General features: G+C 42.9%; 1 protein-coding gene and 1 long non-coding RNA gene across 4 annotated transcripts in view; one reads left to right on the top strand and one right to left on the bottom strand.

The window, feature by feature from the left end:
- Nucleotides 1-1497, top strand: part of CORO1C (coronin 1C) — a 93668-nt gene extending 92171 nt beyond the window's left edge. For all 3 annotated transcript variants that reach the window (XM_077160112.1, XM_077160113.1, XM_077160114.1), the window contains exon 11: nt 523-1497. In XM_077160112.1, coding sequence (XP_077016227.1) covers nt 523-642 — 120 coding nt within the window. In that variant the 3' untranslated portion in view covers nt 643-1497. The remainder of the gene's footprint in view (nt 1-522) is intronic.
- Nucleotides 1-18121, bottom strand: part of LOC143683780 (uncharacterized) — a 71727-nt gene that overhangs the window by 34036 nt on the left and 19570 nt on the right. The window contains exon 2 of the long non-coding RNA XR_013175648.1: nt 4116-4162. This is a non-coding gene — a long non-coding RNA (uncharacterized LOC143683780). The remainder of the gene's footprint in view (nt 1-4115; nt 4163-18121) is intronic.

Raw genomic sequence — 18121 nt, forward strand, 5'->3', positions numbered from 1 at the left:
TTGCCAGATTTCTAAAAAAATTAGCTCCACAGTGTCAGAGGCTCAGGCCTCTTCAGAAGAGTTAGCTGTGGATTAGGGCAGGCAGGGCAAGGCATTTAGCTCCTTTGAAGGACCCATCTAAGGGGAAAGTAGGAGCTTTCTGGCCTCTGGCAGTTGTCTCTCTTCACCCTGTCAAACAGAAGATACTCCTGGTGGAGTCAAGTGAGCAGGGGTGTAGGGCTGCCTTGAAGAAGGTAGTCTGGGCCCACCGTTTAATTGTGCCCCGAGGGAGCCTCTGTGTATAAGTGCACAGGTACTGCAGGTGGCACCCTCACACCCCGTTGTTTTGCTGTGAGCTCTCAGCATCAGCTTGGTCTCTTGGGGTAGGTTTTGACTTCTGTTTTCAACTTGGGGGCTCTGACTTGCCATTTCCAAAATGGAAAGTTACATTTGCTGTGTTACAAGTTTGTGAATGTCTTGAACTTCTTTCTTGCTTTTAAGTCACTCTTACTCCCCATCCCCTTTCTATGTTTGTTTTCCTAGCAAAATGAAGCCAAGTTGGATGAGATTTTAAAAGAGATCAAATCCATAAAAGACACAATCTGCAATCAAGATGAGCGTATTTCCAAGTTAGAACAGCAGATGGCGAAGATAACAGCCTGAAGGTCCCAGCCCCACTCCTCCGAGAAATGGGAGCAGGAACTGTGCTTGGTAGCTGGTCGTTGGTGTGGGCCTCGGGAGGGCGCAGAGGGAGGCGCTGCCGTGTGGAGACATTCCATTTCAGATCTGTCAGCCAGCAGCAGGCCACATTCCAGTACCAACACAATTCGTCTCCCAAATTTGCAGAAACAAAACGTGATTTAAAAGCTGAGCTTTTTTATCAGAAATGATGATAAGTGTTACTTGACTCGTTGAACTTTTCAAAGGCAAAAGTACTACTTTTAAAACCCCAGATATTCTGAATTTTAGAAAACAAACCAATTCTGATTTAGTGTCATTTGCCCAAGTACGTTTTTTTTATGAATAGGGACCAATGCCACATTGCTTTTTATATTCCTTCTTTTTTTAATGTTGCCAAAACCAAAAGTAGCTTTTTTTCTTTGTATTTTGCTACTTTGCAGTATTCATGTGTGTGGTGTTTTTTTTTTTTTTTTCATTCTCTCTTTCTCTCCTTAATTTGAAAGGGACAGCACTGTGTATGTTTTTAAAGTAAATGGAGATACGATCTTATTTTGTATACACATTCCTCCGAGAACAATCAGCGACAGCCACACTGCTGGCTCACTGGCAGCTCACGCCTGGTCATCCTGACGACCATACAAAAGGAAGACCTGAAAAATCATGTGGCTTCGTGTTACTGCCCCTCTTATTTCAATGAGTCTGCTGATCAAAAAAGTTCATGTCATATCTCTTCCTTTCTTTCCTCTCTCTCTCCTAGAAATTGGGTGGTTGTACCAGAATGGAATTTTGCTTCTTGGTTATCCTGTGCTTCACATGATTATAATCTAACCCAAACTAGCATGTGTTTCTGCAGTTTTGTTATATACACGGAATATTTTGCATTCATCGCTTTAAACATCATGTTTCAGGTTTTGGTCAGTACTTGACAAGGGTTCCTGGGACAAGAAGATGTGCACGTTGTCGAGTGTTCCTTCTTGCCCATTCCAGCAGCTTGCCTAGCTCTTGAATGCAGTGACAGGGACTCAACCCTAGGGAACTTTACCTGGAGAAGCATTTGCCCAGGGCCTTTTCCATGCTCTCTGTCCCCAGTGATGTCCTGGAGGAAAAAGTGGCTCTCCCTTAACTAGCCAAGCTGCTGTCCTCTCCTCCTCACATATGCAGCGACCTCTCAGGGCTCCCGACTTGTCATTCCTTCTCTCCTTCCTGCCTTTCAACCCTAATTCCCATCCAGCTAAGATGAGGCTAGAGGGTGCTGTTGAATATTGAAACACAGGATAATTTGGTCTAAATGAAACGAGGCCAAATGTGTAGTCCTTTGTTTTAGCTTTAATACATAAAGCCATGCCCCTTTGTGCCCTCCACACAAACTAACCTACCCCGTGTTCCAGCTCACAGAGGTCTCCAAACTCAAGGTGGGCGAGCGGCTGAGCTCCGATCGCCAGTTCCATTCCCATGTTAGCTGGGATTTGTCCTGGTTCCAAATTCTTATAGTGCATGCTTGAGAAACAGGATTTAAGGGCCCTCTGTTTTGGAAGGGCTGAGTGGCTGTGCTTGATTGTGAGATGTGTAGTGCCATTGGGACCATGCAAGGAGCCGTTGCATGTGTTTGTGCTGGCATCGGGGCGGGGGGTTGGGCTGCATATGTGTGCCACCTGGGAGCCAGGGTGGAGGCCAGCGGTTAGAGTGGAGGGCATCTGAGCTGGGGTTGACATCCACACAAAAGAGGTACTGGGATTGCTGTCTCCACAACTTCAGGGTATCTGAATGTTTTATGTGGTTTTGTGTGTGTGTATGTGTGTGCGTTGTTTAATATTGAGGTGGATAATGAGATGTAAAGGAAACAGTAATTGTAAGGACTTATATTCAACTTGTATGTGTTCATCAACATCATCGCTGAGGACCTTCACTTTTAAGATTCAGAAATGTTCCAAGGTTCTGCAATGAAATTAAGTAAACAAAATTGTTGCTGGTGAAACACCATAGGGATAGTGGTTCAAAGAGAAGAGGGAGGACGTGGAAAAATCACCCTGATCTGAGTGTGTAGCTTATGACTTATTTAGTGAATGGATGCCCAGCCAGGTGCAAACTGAGTCAATACTTAAAGGATTGTGGATTTTTTCTCCCCTGTTTTGTCTTTTTTTTTTTTTTTTAAGCCATGATATCCCAGAGGAGAACCAGTGAATTACTCCTAGATCGGCTCTTATAGAGCGGCCATGGTTTTCTGTCAAAACACTTGCTTCCATTTTCAAAGATAAAAATCATTGATTACAAAATGGTGTCCGTGTTTATTTCACACCTCGGCCCTCTCGAGGGCACCCCACGCCTCCCTGTCTCGCACAGTGTCTCTGACACAGAGAAACTAGTCAAGTTGACTACTTTTCCTTTCTGGGGGTAAATATGAAGGAATTGTGTGTAGACACCACAGCTCAAGCAAATGGGAAAATTAAACGGGGTCTGGCAGAGCACCGTGCTTGTGTTTCCGAGTCTACTGGGCTGGGTGTCTGGGTCCCCCTGCACGCCTGAAAGCGGGGTGATGATTCCATGTAGATTAGACAAGGGGAACAACAGTTGTGACCACGGTCAGCGGGTTCCCTGGCGGTGCCTCTGAAATCGTTTTTTCTTCAGTAGACGTAAGATCCCCTTGGTCTGGCTGTGATTTTTATTCCAGCAGAACGTGTTCAGGGTCAATAGACTTGCACAGCCCCTTTTCAGCTCCCCTTTTTTTTTTTTTGCACTAAAACAATGTCTCATGACACACTAGCGATTGTAGCAATTCATTTCCCACTGTTTGGCTTTTTGAAATATTTATAAATCTGATGAATAATTGGCACAGACCTCCCCTCCTCAAATTATCTTAAAATTGCATTGGTTTCAGAGAGTGAGGACGACTGGGTCAAGGCAGCCTGTGGTTGCAGGAAGTGGAAGTTGGCAGGTGCTTGCTGTGGTGCCCGCAGTGCCCAGTCAGGGGTGAGCCGCATGGGACGGGGTGTTTACCGCTGACTTGTTTTCTGACTTTGGCTGCCTTGATCCTTTGCCAGAAGATATAAAGATCATTGTGTCAGCCCCAGACAGCTAGCCAGACCTCATCTAGAGAGAAGTTCCATTTTTTAGAAAGTTACTTCCCTTGCTGGACTTAATCTTCTGTGTCCAGAAAAAAAACTTTTTGTTGGCTTTTAAGGAACTGTTAACTCTAAGTGGCCCTTTCTCTTTCCTAAAACACCTTGAGCCCACCAGTGGGTTGCAAATGCGTCATCTTCAAGAACAAATGCCCTTGTTCCTTTATAATATAATAACATATATATATATAATATATAATAACAATAAAAATCCCTCCTTTCCAAGGACGGCAGGGGCTGGTAGATGCTTTGTACCTCTGCTAGAGGGACTATATACAAGTTGTTAAATTTTCCAGAAGGCAGTTTGTCAGAGTATATCCCAAGTCTTAGATTTCTTACCTCAAAAGGTCATGATTTTCAGCCTCTGGAATTTTTTTCTGAAGGCGCTAGTGAAATTAGAAGATAAAAAGTGAGAATATTCAGTTCAGCGGAAGGAGATTGCTTAACCTACTTGTCATGTTCATGTGTTATAATACCGTATAGTAATTTAAAATCATTCAATAAGAATATTAAAGACATTTTAAAAATAGGGTCAAAGCATGAAAGTAAATGATTTCTGATTGGCAGGATGTCCTTTTGCTCTTCTGTATTTTCCACATATTCCACAGTGAGCTGTGCAACCAGAAAAAGTAAAAATTGTGTTTAAAACAAGAAATTCTCACCTCCTGGCTACTTCCCATGAAGTCACTTTGAGGTAAATGACATCAGCTGCTTTATACATATAAAACGACTGTGAAGGACAGTAGACCTCCTAAGAAACTTCGAGGCAGAATCTAGGCTTCTTAGGTCCATAACTCAGTGAAGCTAAGTGAAGCAAAATATCCATCCCAGAAACAGGCTGCAGTTGATTGTGCTGGTTAAAGGTTGTATGCATATGTGTATGTAGTGGGCACATAGCACTTTATTCCCAGAGGTAAATTAATATATTAAAAACAAGTATCATAGATCAGTGGGGAAGGAAATCAGTGGTACAGGGACATTAGTTTAGCTAATGGGCAAGGGACCCCTTAGCTCTTCACATCAGCACCAATAGAAACTCCTAGTGGATTCAGTATTTACATGAAAATGGAGCCTTTGAAGATTTTTGCTTAGAAGAAAGAGTCTTTATCTAAACTTCAGACTGGGGATAGGGTGAGGGTGGGTTTTTTAAGAGGGCTGATGTGCCCTCTTTAATCCTCTAGTAAATAATTGGTCACAATCTTTATATTTAGTTTTTTTTATTAGAGCAGTGGTAGATTTACAGAAAAATCATGTAGAAAATACGGTTTCCATGTACTTCCCCTAATTGTAATGCCTTCCTTACAACTGATGAAAATATGGTATTATAATTATGCCATTAACTATAGTGCATAGTTTACATTAGGGTTTACTGTGTTGTACAGTCCTTTTTTTTTTTTTAATTCTAGCAACATACATACAACCTAAAATTTCTCCCTTTTAACCAGGTTCAAATATAAAACTCAGTGATGTCAATCAACTCACCATGCTGTGCCCCAACCACCACCAAAACCCTTCCGTTACCCCAAAGAAACCATCAACTAAGCATGAATTCCCCACCCCTTAGTAACCTGTATTCTAGTTTCTTACTCAGTGAATGTGTTTGTTCTAATTATTTCATATCAGTGAGCTCATTCAATATCTGGTTTTTTTATTTTTTGGTATTGGGCTTATTTGACTCAAAAATGTCTTCAGGTTTTATCCATCTTGTCACATGTATCAGAACTTCCCTCCTTTATATGGCTGAATGATATTCCATTGTATGTATCTGCCACATTTTGTTTATCCATCAATTGATGGACAGTTGGATTGCTTCTATCTTTTGGCGATTGTGAATCTGTTTGAGGCCCTGCTTTTAATTCTTTTGGTATATATCTAGAAGTGGATTCTGGATCGTATGGCGATTGTGTAATTTTCTGAGGAACTGCTAAACTGTTTTCCATAGCAGCTGCACCATTTTACATTCCCACCAATAAGGAACAAGTGCTCCGATTTATCCACATTCTCTCCAACATTTGTTGTCCATATTTTTAATACTAGCCTTTCCCTTAGGTGAAATAGTATCTTGTGGTTTTGATTTGCATTTCCCTAATAGCTAATGATGCTGAGCATCTTTTAATGTGCTTTTTTTTTTTTTTTTTTTTTTTTTGCCATATCTGTAACTTTTTTGGAGAAATTTTTTTCAGGTTTTTTGCCCATTTTATAATTGAGTTTGTCTTTTTGTTGAGTTCATTTTTATGTATGATGTAAGGTAAGGGTCCACCTTCATTCTTTGGAAAATGGAGATCAGTTTCCCCAGCACCATTTCATTTGTTGAAGAAACTATTCTTTCCTCTTTCGGTGGACTCGTCACCTGTTCTAGTTTGCTAAAGCTGTCGGTATGCAAAATACCAGATACAGTTCGGCTTTTATAAAGAGCATTTATTAAGTTACAGGTTTACAGTTTAAGGCCATAAAAATGTCCAAACTAAGGCTTCCAGAGAGAGATACCTTGCCTCTGAAAAAAGGCCAAATGGCATCCAGGTTTCCTCTGTACATGGAAAGGCATGTAGCCAGTGTCTGCTGGTCCTTTCTTACCTTCCCTTGCTTTTTCCAGGTTCTGGCTTGCTTCTAGTGTGCCGGTTTGAAGCTATTATGTACCCCAGAAAAGCCATGTCCTCTGATCCTCATTCAGTATTGCTGGGTGGAGCCTTTTTGTTTCCATGGAGATGTGGCCCACCCAACTTGAGTGGTAACCTTTGATTAGATAGTTTCCGTGGGAATGAGTCACCACCCATTCAAAGTGGGGTTGCTTACTGGAGCCCTTTAAGAGGGGACCATTTTGGAAAAAGCTTTAGAGCCACCAGAATGAACAGAGCCCATGCAGCCAGAGACCTTTGGAGCAGAAGGGAAAATGCCCCAGGGGAAGTCTTATGAAATGAGAACAGAAAGCTAGCAGACTTTGCCATGTGCTCTCCTAGCTAAGAGAGAAACTGCGAACTTCATTGGCCATTTCTTTGAAGTTAAGTTATCTTTCCCTAGATGGCTTAATTTGGACATTTTCATGGCCTTAGAACTGTAAACTTGCAACTTATTTAATTCCCTTTTTTAAAAGGTGTTCCAGTTCTGGTATATTGCATTCTGGCAGGTTTTGCAAACTGGAACACTTAGCATCTCATGGAAAGCCACATGGCGATGTCTGCTTGGGTCTGGTTCCTGTCTGACTTCTGTTGGTGCTTTCAGTTCCTGGCCTCTCCTGGGGCGTTTGCATTTCTAAATGTCTGCATCTTTGTTGGCTCTGAGCTTTTTCCAAAATGGTTCCTTCTTAAAGCACTCCACTAAGTGGATTAGGACCCACCTTGAATGGGCAAAGATACATCTCCATGGAAACAACTTAATCAAAAAGATCCCAACAATAAATCTGCCCACACAAGGTTGGATTAGGATGAAGAACATGGCTTTTCTGGGGTACATAACAGTTTCAAACTAGCACAGCACTCATGTCAAGAAATAGGCCATAGGTGTGAGGGTTTATTTCTGAACTCTCAGTTTCATTCCATTGGTCTCTTATGTCTGTGCTTATTCCAGTATCATGCCGGTTTTAATTACTGTACCTTTGTAATATGTTCTGAAATTGGGAAGTATGAGTCCTCCAACTTTGTTTTTTTTTTGAGATGGATTTGGCTATTTAGGACTCCTTCCATGATTAGCTTTTCCATTTCTGTAAAAAAGGCTGTTGGAATTTTTGTTGAGATTGCATTGAATCCGTAAATTGCTTTGGGTAGAATTGACAACACTCAATCCATGAATATGTAATGTTCTTCCATTTATTTAGTTCTTTGATTTCTTTTAGCAGTTGAGAGTTTTCTGTGATAAGTCCTTCACATCTTTGGTTAAATTTATTCCCAGATATTTGATTCTTTTAGTTGCTAGTGTAAATTAATTCTTTTCCTTGATTTCCTCTTCAGATTGTTCATTACTAGTATGTAGAAACACTGCCAATTTTCATTTGTTGATCTCGTGCCCCACCACTTTCTTTTATTAGTTCTAGTAGCTTTGTTGTGGATTTTTCAGGATTTTTTCTACATGAGATCATGTCATCTATAAATAATTTTACTTCTTCCTTTCCGATTGGATGCCTTTACTTCTTTTTCGTGACTAATTGTTCTGGCAAGAGCTACAAGTACAGTGTTCTTTAACAGTGGTGACAGTGAGCATCCTTATCTGTTCCTGGTTTTAGAGGGAAAACTTTCAGTCTTTCACAATTAAGTATGGTGATAGCTATATGTATGCCCTTTATCATGTTGTGGAAGTTTTTATTCCTAGTGTTCTCTGTTTTAATCACAAAGGGATGCTAGATTTTATCAAGTACCTTTTCTGGGTCAATTGGGATGATCATGTGTTTTTTTTCCTTCATTCAACTAATGTAGAGTACTACGTTAATTCATTTTATGTTGAACCATCCTTGCATACCTGAGATAAATCCCACTTGATTATGGTGTGTATAATGAGCTGTTGGATTCAGTTTGCTAGTATTTTCTTGAGGATTTTTGTATCTATATTCAGAAGGGATATTGATCTGTAATTTTCTTTTCTTTTAGTATCTTTATCTGACTTTGGTATGAGAATGATGTTGGCCTCATAGAATGAGTTAGGGAGTGTTCCCTCACGTTCAACTTTTTTTTGAAGAGTTTAGAAAAGAGTGTTCTGAATTTTCCTTGGCATTTTTGGTAAAATTCCTGTTGAAGCCACCTGGTTCACACCTTTTCTTTGTTTGGAGATTTTTAGTTTCTCAGTCAGTCTCTATACTAGTTGTTGATTTGTTGAGATCTTCTATTTCTTCTTTTTTTTGCACATTATATATGAAGCAGTTTTTTAACAATTACACACAACAGGTGCATAAAATCCCATGCACACAGGTACACACAGGTGTGCATACAACAAATATGTGCACACATACAAACACACCAGCACTCACAGACTTATACAAATAATCAAATTTACATACCCATCTATGACATGATGTTTGCCAATGATGGTGCAACAAGATAATATTTGTGCACTACCATGTAACAAAGTTCTAAGTAAGCCTCAAGACCTTTGTACCTATCCTCTGTGATCCGCACCTGTTAATGTCATGTTCTTAAGGGACCACATTCCTAAATTTTTAATTCAATTTCCATCAGATGCAAGCAACTAAAGGAGTGAGAAGCTTGTTCTGATTTTTAAAAAAATTTGGTACATCTTAATAGACTTACTGTCCAAAGGGAAACAAGGTGTTATAAGAGATTCCTTTTGGCTTAAGTTTTAGTCAGAATATTGAAGATAATGGCATGATATTTTCTTGAACATTGGAAACTGATCTCTTTATAGGAGCCCTGGGCATAGAACAGACGGTTTGGATCAAGTAGAGGGCCAGAGAAAGGGGAAGGACACAGGGTAAAAGGGGGGAGGCACAGAGAAGCAGAAAAAGGGGCCTTTTTAGAAGGGGACTAATTACAAAGGAAAGAGAAAATGAAAAGGAAAGGAAAGGAAGGAAAAGGAAGATAGGCTTAGAAATGCTCTATTGATTTGCAAGTGGAACATCACAGTGTTTTATGTGAACAAATCTCTCAAATCTTTCTCTTCGTAAGGGAAAAAAATGCTAAAAATGTATCTCATACCTCTTTCCTTTCCCTTTCTTTTAAGATGTAATTTAAAATAGGTGTAAGATGTGGCCATACCAATTTAATGATGTAAAATATTTAGGTTTAATTTTGGAGATGAAAAACATTCAAATAAGGGCACATGAAGGAAAAAGTTATGTTCATGAGAAGGTAGGTATGATCTGGGATCTTTTGATTCTTAGTAGTATATATGTATAAATTTTGATCAAGGAATTAAATGTCAACTGAGCTGGTATCTTGATGGGGTGCCTCCAGAATATTTGAAAGGCAGACCCAAAGGGCAGATTATCTCAGTCCTTGCTCATTTACAAAACTGCAGCTTTCTGTCCACTTTAAATGTCAACTATATTGATATCTCGATGGAGCATTTTTAGCATTTAAATGCAGAATTAAGGAACAGATTGTTTATTTGTTCAGTTTTTTTTTAAGTTTCTGTTACTGCTTAATTGCCTGTCCTCATTTGTAATGACAAAGGATATTGACCACCTTGGACTGATTTGTTACTGTCTTGATCTTGGCCTTTACTGGATGGGTAGCTCTAGCTCTTCCCAGAGTGTCAGTTGAAAATACCTCAGATGTGACATGTCTGAGTATGCGAGCTGGTACCGGTTCCTTCTCAGGTTCTTCAGTTTGTGAAAAGGCAGCCTACATATGCAGCCCTTGGTCTGGAGATACTCAGGTTTATTTCTCATTTTGAAAATTCAACTTGAGCATTGCATTTAGTTAGCAAATACCTTCCAAGCAAGGATATAGGGCATTCAGGCACGTCCAAAAATTGATGCTGCAAATACTCTTTCCAAAGTTTACAATTAAAGACCGTCACAGTCCCTTAGGTGTATTTTGGGCATTTATTTCAATTGTCACAATTTGCTCGTTTATTTTGGTGGCCAATTGCTGGTTTATCCAGGATGATTGGATTGTATCAATGAGAAAGCCCACTGATTTGCTCCCACCCTTATCCTTACCTGAGTTTTTTTGGTGGGAAATAGGTATGATGGGGGAAAAAAATCTGTCACTATCTTCAGGAAACTCTAATCAGAGTTTTTCAGTTCAGATCCATGGGCCATTAATGCCATTTCATTACTTTCTTTTGTCTTATTTGTCAGTTTGGGATAATTTTTTTCCAGTGCACTTCGTCTCTGCAGTAAGCTCACTGATCTCTATTAGGTTATTCCTTTCTCTTTTCTCTGCTGTGCCATCTCATGCTCAGTTCCCAGTAGAACAGCTGCCAGAAGGGGCAGTCGGTTACTTTATCTGCTGTTTTTCGCTGAACCTGTTCCTGATGAAGTACCTTGAAAGCAACATCTATGAGTACGGCCATGGGCATTCCAAGCCTGTTCTTTAACTTCTACAATTTATGCTGAATATCCAGGGTACTCTAACAAAATTCATATTAATTATTCCAGTGTTTGTTGGAATTTACAGATCTATATCAGAATACGTACAGTATGCTTCAAAGATTCTAAGAAATCAGAGGGATTCTCATTAGGTTCCTTATTTGTTCAGAGATTTTTGTTTTGATTCCCTTGTTCTTAAGACCAGCCAAAATGGTTATCTTATAGTGCCCTAAGTGAGCCCATTTCCTATTCCCAGCTGGGATATGCCTTAGGAAGAATGGCACTCAGGTCAGCATATCCAGAGCCCTGGAGAGCAACTCTCAAAAGCATTCTGCTCCCTGTTTCTTATTGTCTCTGTCCCCTGTGAATTTCCTCATGTTTTCTAAGCTAGAACAATCCGTGAAGGCTTTCATACCTGGATGGCATGCATAATGTTTCTCTCCAGTTCTGCCATGTTGTTTCTGCTTAAAACATGAGTAAAGGCTTTCCCACATAGGTGACATTCCTAAGGTTTTTCTACAGTGTGAGTTCTCTTATGTTGTCTAAGTTTAGAACACTGGCTGGAGACTTACTGACATAAATTACATTCATAAGGCTGCTCTCCTGTGTGAGTTATCTCATGCACTCTAAGGCCGGAAGGGTGAGTGAAGGCTTTCCCACATAGATCACATTCACGTGGTTTCCCTCCAGGGTGAATTCTCTTATGTACTCTAAGGGAAGAACAAAGAGTGACGGCTTTCCCACACAGATGGCATTCGTAGGGCTTCTCTCCTGTGCGAGTGTTCTCATGATGTCTAAGGCTTGAATAATGGGTGAAGACTTTACCACACATATAACATTTATAAGTTTCTCTCCAGTGTGAATTTCCTCATGCTTTCTAAGAGAAGAACAAAGAGGGAAGGCTTTCCCACATAGATGACATGCACGAGGTTTCTCTCCCATGTGAATTCTCTCATGATCTCTGAAGGAGGAACATCGAGGGAAGCCTTTCCCACATGGAAGGCCTATATATGTTTTTTTTCCAGTGTGAGTTCTCTCATGTTGTCTTAGTTCAGAATACTTAGTAAAGGCTTTCCCACATAGATGATATTCACAGGGTGTCTCTCCAATGTGAGTTCCATTGTAATGTGTATGGCCAGAGTTTTGAACAAAGGATGTCTCAGTTAGATGACATTCATATGACTTACTTCCAGTGTGAAAATACTTCTGCTGATTAAAAGATGATTGGTCATTGAGGGCTCTTCCAAATAGAGTGCTGAAGTAGGGTTTCCTTCCCTTGTGAGCTAATTAATACATGTTGAATCATTCTGGAACTGTGAGTGCAATCTTCTGGCAATTCACCACATATAATGCCACTCGTGTGAGTATGAGAATTCTGCAATGACGTGATGGTAGATATGTCTTTCCTGCAGATATGATGCACAGATAGCATTTCTTGTTTTTTTAAGACTCTTTTCCCTGCCTGAATTCTGGCTTTGGAACAGTCCAACTCGTTCTCCCCATAGTCCCTGCCCTTGAACCAACACTGAAACGACGTCTGACTTACAGACCTGATGTTCCACTGAGAGCGGATGACTGATATTCTTCAGCGTCACATTTCTGAATGGGTTTCTCTGGGATGTCTCCAGCATGGCCCACTCTTCTGGGTGAATTCTATATCTACATCTTTTAAGTTCACTAACTCCCATTTGCACCTGAATCCACATAAACAATGTTGTATTAAATGTGCTAGGAGATTTACATGTATTTTATCTTCAGATTAAACATACTGATTAAGGCCAAATTCCAGTGCTTAGAGGTTCTTAATCACTCTAGAAAAAGTACTGTTTTCTTAGAGGACTCTCCTTTAATGGAGTAGACAGAGTCTTCACTCCTTGACTCAAGAAAAGTGTTGATGTTGTTCAGAGTTTCTCTGTCAACGGGGAGAACATATTGGGATGTCTGCTAGCTTTCTTCCCTGGAGTACACAACAGTTTCAAAGTAGCAAAGAGGTCATTCATTGTTTTCCTCCAGTGTGGATGCGGCCCAAGGACTGCACGAGCTATGGGCACTCCTCTCCGTCCCACAGGAAGTCCTGTTTCTTCTTGAGTCAATGTGGGTAGTTTCTGTGTTTCTAGGGCATTTCTGCATTTCATCTGGGTTATCTAATTTGATGTTGTCGATTGTTTTTAGTATCCTCTATAATCCTTTTTATTTCTGTGAAGTCTGTACTAATGTCCTCCCTTTCATTTCTGAGGAAGGGCCAGCTTTAAAAACAAGCTTCTGTTTTTAAAGATGCATTTTCTTGATTCGGCCTTGTTCAGTTCCTGCAGCCCTTTACCCGTTTCTGGAGTTTTGAGGAAGATGGCTCTCTCAGTTTTTGCTAGTTGTCCAAAGATTCTTTGGGGGAATGGCACCCTGGAGTGTCTTATACCACCACCTTAGTCAGCCTTCCCCTATCATATCTTCTAGAAATAGAAGGAGTTTGCTAGGGGACATTAATAGTATGTTGTATGAAAGCTATATATTTGCAAATTTCTGAAGAGATGGAATGGAGAGATGGGGATTCACGCTCTGAAGTTTGTGGATTGTTTGAAATGTCAAGGAAAGGGAGTTTAGATAAGCTAGTGAGATCCTTGCAGTTCAGTATAATTTTACTTCATTGCATGGAAATAAGATTTTGAGGACATGACTTTGAAACTGGACAAAAAAAACTGACTTGAACATCCTGACCTAATGAATGTGCCAGGAGTGTTTGGATGCGGAACACAGCTCAGGCAACAGACTTCATGGTAAAGAACCTTAGAAAGCAACGTCAGTCCTATTGACCAGAGCCTGGGGTCAGGTGAAAGACAGGCTCTACCACTTCTGTGTTCAACTTAGAGGGTAAGCAGGTCATTAAAAAGCAAGTAAACAGTTTTCATCTGTAGCTAAAAGAAATCCACATGCACTTCATTCAATTTGGGGACTGAGCACTCGGTGCTTAATTTTTTGTTTGTTTCTTGTCTTGAGTGAAAGCTTTTGCACACTTTTTTCAAATGACTAAATGAACTCTTCAGGAAACCCTGGAGGGTTTGGAGCAGTGTTTGGGAGAAATAATTCAGCTGCGGGTAGAGAGAAAGCTTTGGGTTGCTAGATACAGCAGTCACCAGTGTTTCTGAAGGGGAAGAGGCAGGTGCGCACCTGGTCCCAGGTGCTGTGTGCTGGGGCTTCCCATACAGCTGCAGCCCCTTCCCTGCCATCTGGTCTCAGGTGAGGAACCAGGCGGATGTGAAGAGAGAACAGTGTAACGAGACCCAGGTACAGGCCCGCATCTTTGGGACTAGTAACCTACCTTTTACTGTGGGCTTGTTGGTTTCTCACTGCTCGTTTCCTAGTCTCATCTTCCCGGCTAGGCACGCTCACTCATGTGGGTCAATATTTATTTTAACAGTGAGAGTTTTAAGGTCCTGGAGAAAATGGTAGCAGAGCAGATTTTTAGGCTAAAATTTAGTACTTTCAGGGAAGTGGTGAGTTCAAAGTCAGTCATCAGGATATCAGCAACAAAATCTAAGCTTTCAGGCCTGTGTGGAGAGGGTCTGAAAACGGGGAAGTTACTCTGTAAATAGTAGGAAGTTGTTGCAAGTTTATTTTGTGCTGAAATTGTTTGGGTTTTAAAAGGGAGATAAAGTGTCCCATGATGAACAAACTCTTGGGCTCCTTGCTGCCATCCCTTACTATAATTCCCCAAATGATAACTAATCATCCTGGCCATTTTTTTTTTTTAAACCAAAGGCAGTTGCCCAAAATGTGACCAAAGACAACAAAATAAAGACTCCCATGTAGTCGCCCAGGCTGACGGACGCCTTCCCTTGTAGACACCAGCCTTGTCCCTGGTTTCTCTGCCTCCACTTCCCTCTTCTCATCCTTGCTTCCAGGTCTCTGAGACCCGTGTGGTTCTCCCCACTGTCTGCAGGACACAGTCTGCGCTCTCCAGTTTCCTTGACCTGATCCCTCCTTCCAGGCCACCTTGACTACACACAAGGCTGGTTCCAGCTTCAAAATACTCCCATACTCCAAGCACTTGTCACACCTGTGCTGCTAGCCATCTGCTGTTAGTCCATCTCCAATTTGGACTAAGAATCTCCTCACCGAGCCTCGTGTTCTGCCCTTGCCCCTACCCTGATCCTTTGTTCTCAGTCCAGCAGCCAGTGACCTTTTAAGGGACTAAAGCGGGGTTGGAGGGGGGATAGGGGGTTGGGGGTGTGTCAGGCAAACTCCAGCCCACAGGCCAAATCCAACCTGTGTTTTAGCACAGCCCACAAGCGAATGGTTTTTACATTTTCAAATGGCTTCTGTGGGAAGTGGGAATATTTCTTGACATGTGAGCATTATATGAACTTTAGATTTCATTGCCCATAAAGTTGGATGGAAACAGCCACCACCGTATATTGACAGATCTATATCTTCCTTCGCTACATTGGCAGAATTGAGTAGTTCCAATAGAGACCCAATGGCCTCTAAAACCTAAGATATGTTTAATATATAATATGTGATATATAATACACTAATATCAGGCCTTTTAAGAAAAAATTTGCTGACCTCTGTGCTTAGGGCTTAAAACCGTCTGAGGCATCTCATCGCACTCAGAAAACTAAAATCCTAACACTTAGCTGAGAGACCCTGCATGACCTGGTCAGCCGCTTTCTGGCCTCTTCTGAGGCTTTTGATGTTTGCATTTGCTTTTCTGCCTGGACTTGGTCATCTTGCCCCCACTCCAGTATCTGCACATCCCACCCCTTCATCTGACACCATCTGTGAAGAACAACCCCCTGCCTGGCTTCACAATACTTACCAACTGATTGAGGTTTTGTCTGTCTCACCCCATTCGAGTGTAAACCCCATTGAGGACAGGAACCTGTTTTTTTCACTATCATATTCCCAGAATCTGGCACTAGGTGTCAATATTTGTTGAATGAATGAATATATATTTGAAGCTGCGGACAACACCTGGGATGGGGACACCTATCGAATTGTCCTCTTGGCAGTACCTTACTTCCAGAATATGGTCCTCTTCTGAGCTCAGTTTATTAGTTCAAGGATGTTCACCAGGCCCAGGCTGGACCAGTTCCCTTTGAATACTTCAAGGAGCATCAAAGCTGACTTTCCTTTTCATGGACCTGGTTGTAGGGCAAGTCTGCCAGCAGAGCAGGTGTCCAGTGATAGAGGAAGGCATCATGGGTCCCTTTAGCTCCTTGAATCCACACCTGAGGTCCAGCTGCCTTTCTGACCTGAAATTTCATGAGATACCCCAGGAATCTTATTTCTGCTTAAGTGGGGTTGAGTTGAGTTTCTATGCAAGCAAGACTCCTTCCTCATATGTCATCTGTGAAAGGGTGGTCTCTGTGTCCCCAGTTCCTAGGTCAGTGCAGGCACAGGCCAGATGCTCCAGGAGGGCTGTCAGAAGCACTGATTCATTCGGCTCCTAGTCTCTGCAGAGACTACATGTTTGCCCTCTGGCCGTCCTGATCTCGGCTCAGCCCCTGCACTGGCCGCCCACTGGTGCCCACACAGACCAGTGAGCTCTGGGAGCCCCTGTTCTCTTTGACTGAAGGAATAGCTTCATCAAAGAACCTCCTGGTTCTGCCCAGGTTGGCAGCCAGAATCCAAAGGACTGAAGGTAACCTCCCCAAAGTTCAGTTACCTTTCAGAAGGGGAATTGAGTCCCGGCCATGGTCTCCAAAGCAACCATTTCCTCTTTAGATGATTCAAACTGGCAAACCATAGCCTCCCCTAGAATCACAAGGGGATGAGGGTAAAGGAAGGTGTGGGTGAGAGCTCCCCTCCCCTCCGCAACTGAGCTTTGTTCTTAATCCATTTTACCAGCCTTTCACTTTCACTTGAACACGGGGTTCCATGACATGAATTCAAAAACCACTGCCCTGGAGAAGCAGGTACAACCAGCTGCAGAAGCCAAGAGCTTTGCAGCCTGGCTGATTTGGGCTCAAATCCCCCTGGGCCTTTCCAGACCGAGCCCCCGGGGCAGGCGTTTGAGCCTCAGCTTCCTCTTGGATAGAATGACCACCTTGGGAAGCAGGGGTGATTCTCTGAGAGGTCGCCCCCTGCTTTCAGGCAGTTTGCCCCATTTTCAGGGAAATGGGCATAGAGTTAAACAAGAAATGGTCATGTGATGGCGGGTGGGCCACAGTCAGTTCCCAGAGTATGACAAATGGGTTATAAAATCTCAGACTGGGTGAGATGGTGGCATAGTGGCCGAGTTCTCGCCTGCTATGTGGGAGACCCAGGTTTGACTCCTGGTGCCTACCCATGCAAAAAAAAAAATTGTATATATATATATATACCATAAAATCTCAGACTGGCTGGTTCAGTGGTTAGAATGCCTGCCTTTCATGCGGGAGACCTGGGTTCGATTCCCGGACCATGTACTCGCCCCCCCACCAAAAAAAATCTCAGACTGTACCTGACCTCTTTGATTTGGTCCTTGTCCATCCACGAATTTCCAGGATTCCACTTTTTTTTTTTTTTCATTTTCCTTAATAACTAAGGAACCTAAGCCAGTATGTGGAGAGCCGCCTCCCGGGTCGGGCCTAGTGGACACGCCGCAGCCTGCCCTAGAGTTCCCCCCGCCCATCGAGTGAGCCAAGATGGCGCCCGCATCCTGCCTCCGCGTATGACGTACGCGCCCGCCTGCCCTGTCTACCAATCACCCTTGTAAACGTGGCGTTAGCCCATTGGGTCTGGATTTTGTATATAAAGGCGTTACCCGGACGGGGAGGGGAATAACCCACAAGGAGCCGTACCTGACGGCCGCATAGAGGTTGTTCCCCCGTGGGGTGTCTTCCCCCGCGTGGAGCCAGTATTAGAGAAAGCTTGCTTAACCCCAGTAAAGATCTGTACTCACAACCGCTGCGTGTTCCGGACTCGTGTCTTCACCAAGGTTAGTCTGTCTGCGTCTATCTCTCTCTCTCTCTCTCTCCGGCCCGGCTCTCGCCGGTTGGGCCTCCTGGTGTGTCGGTCTGCCGAACAGCTGAGGCGTCGTGCGGTCCCGAGGCCAGTTCCTTTTCTTTCTGGGTCAGCGTTTCCTTTCGGAGCGCAGCGCCTCTACCTGTGTCCTCCGCGCGGCTCGCCGCCCTGGGGCCCATGGTGGGTCCTGCCGGACGTCTGCAGGCGGGGTCGGGCCGGAGACCCGCTGCCTGGAGCGGACTGGAGGCCGCCGGGCGGGAGGAGCGCGGCGCCTGGGCCCGTCGACCCGGGAGCTCTTCGTTGCACCAGCGAGGCAAGGCACGGGACGGCAGCCAGGCCCTGAGCTGAGTGAGAAGTCGCGGACAAGTGGTGGCCCGTACGGGGACCCTCTCTCTCCGAACTTCCGGAGTTTGCAGTGGACTTT

This window comes from Tamandua tetradactyla, chromosome 5 (assembly GCF_023851605.1).
Source record: "Tamandua tetradactyla isolate mTamTet1 chromosome 5, mTamTet1.pri, whole genome shotgun sequence".
Classification (NCBI taxonomy): domain Eukaryota; kingdom Metazoa; phylum Chordata; class Mammalia; order Pilosa; family Myrmecophagidae; genus Tamandua; species Tamandua tetradactyla.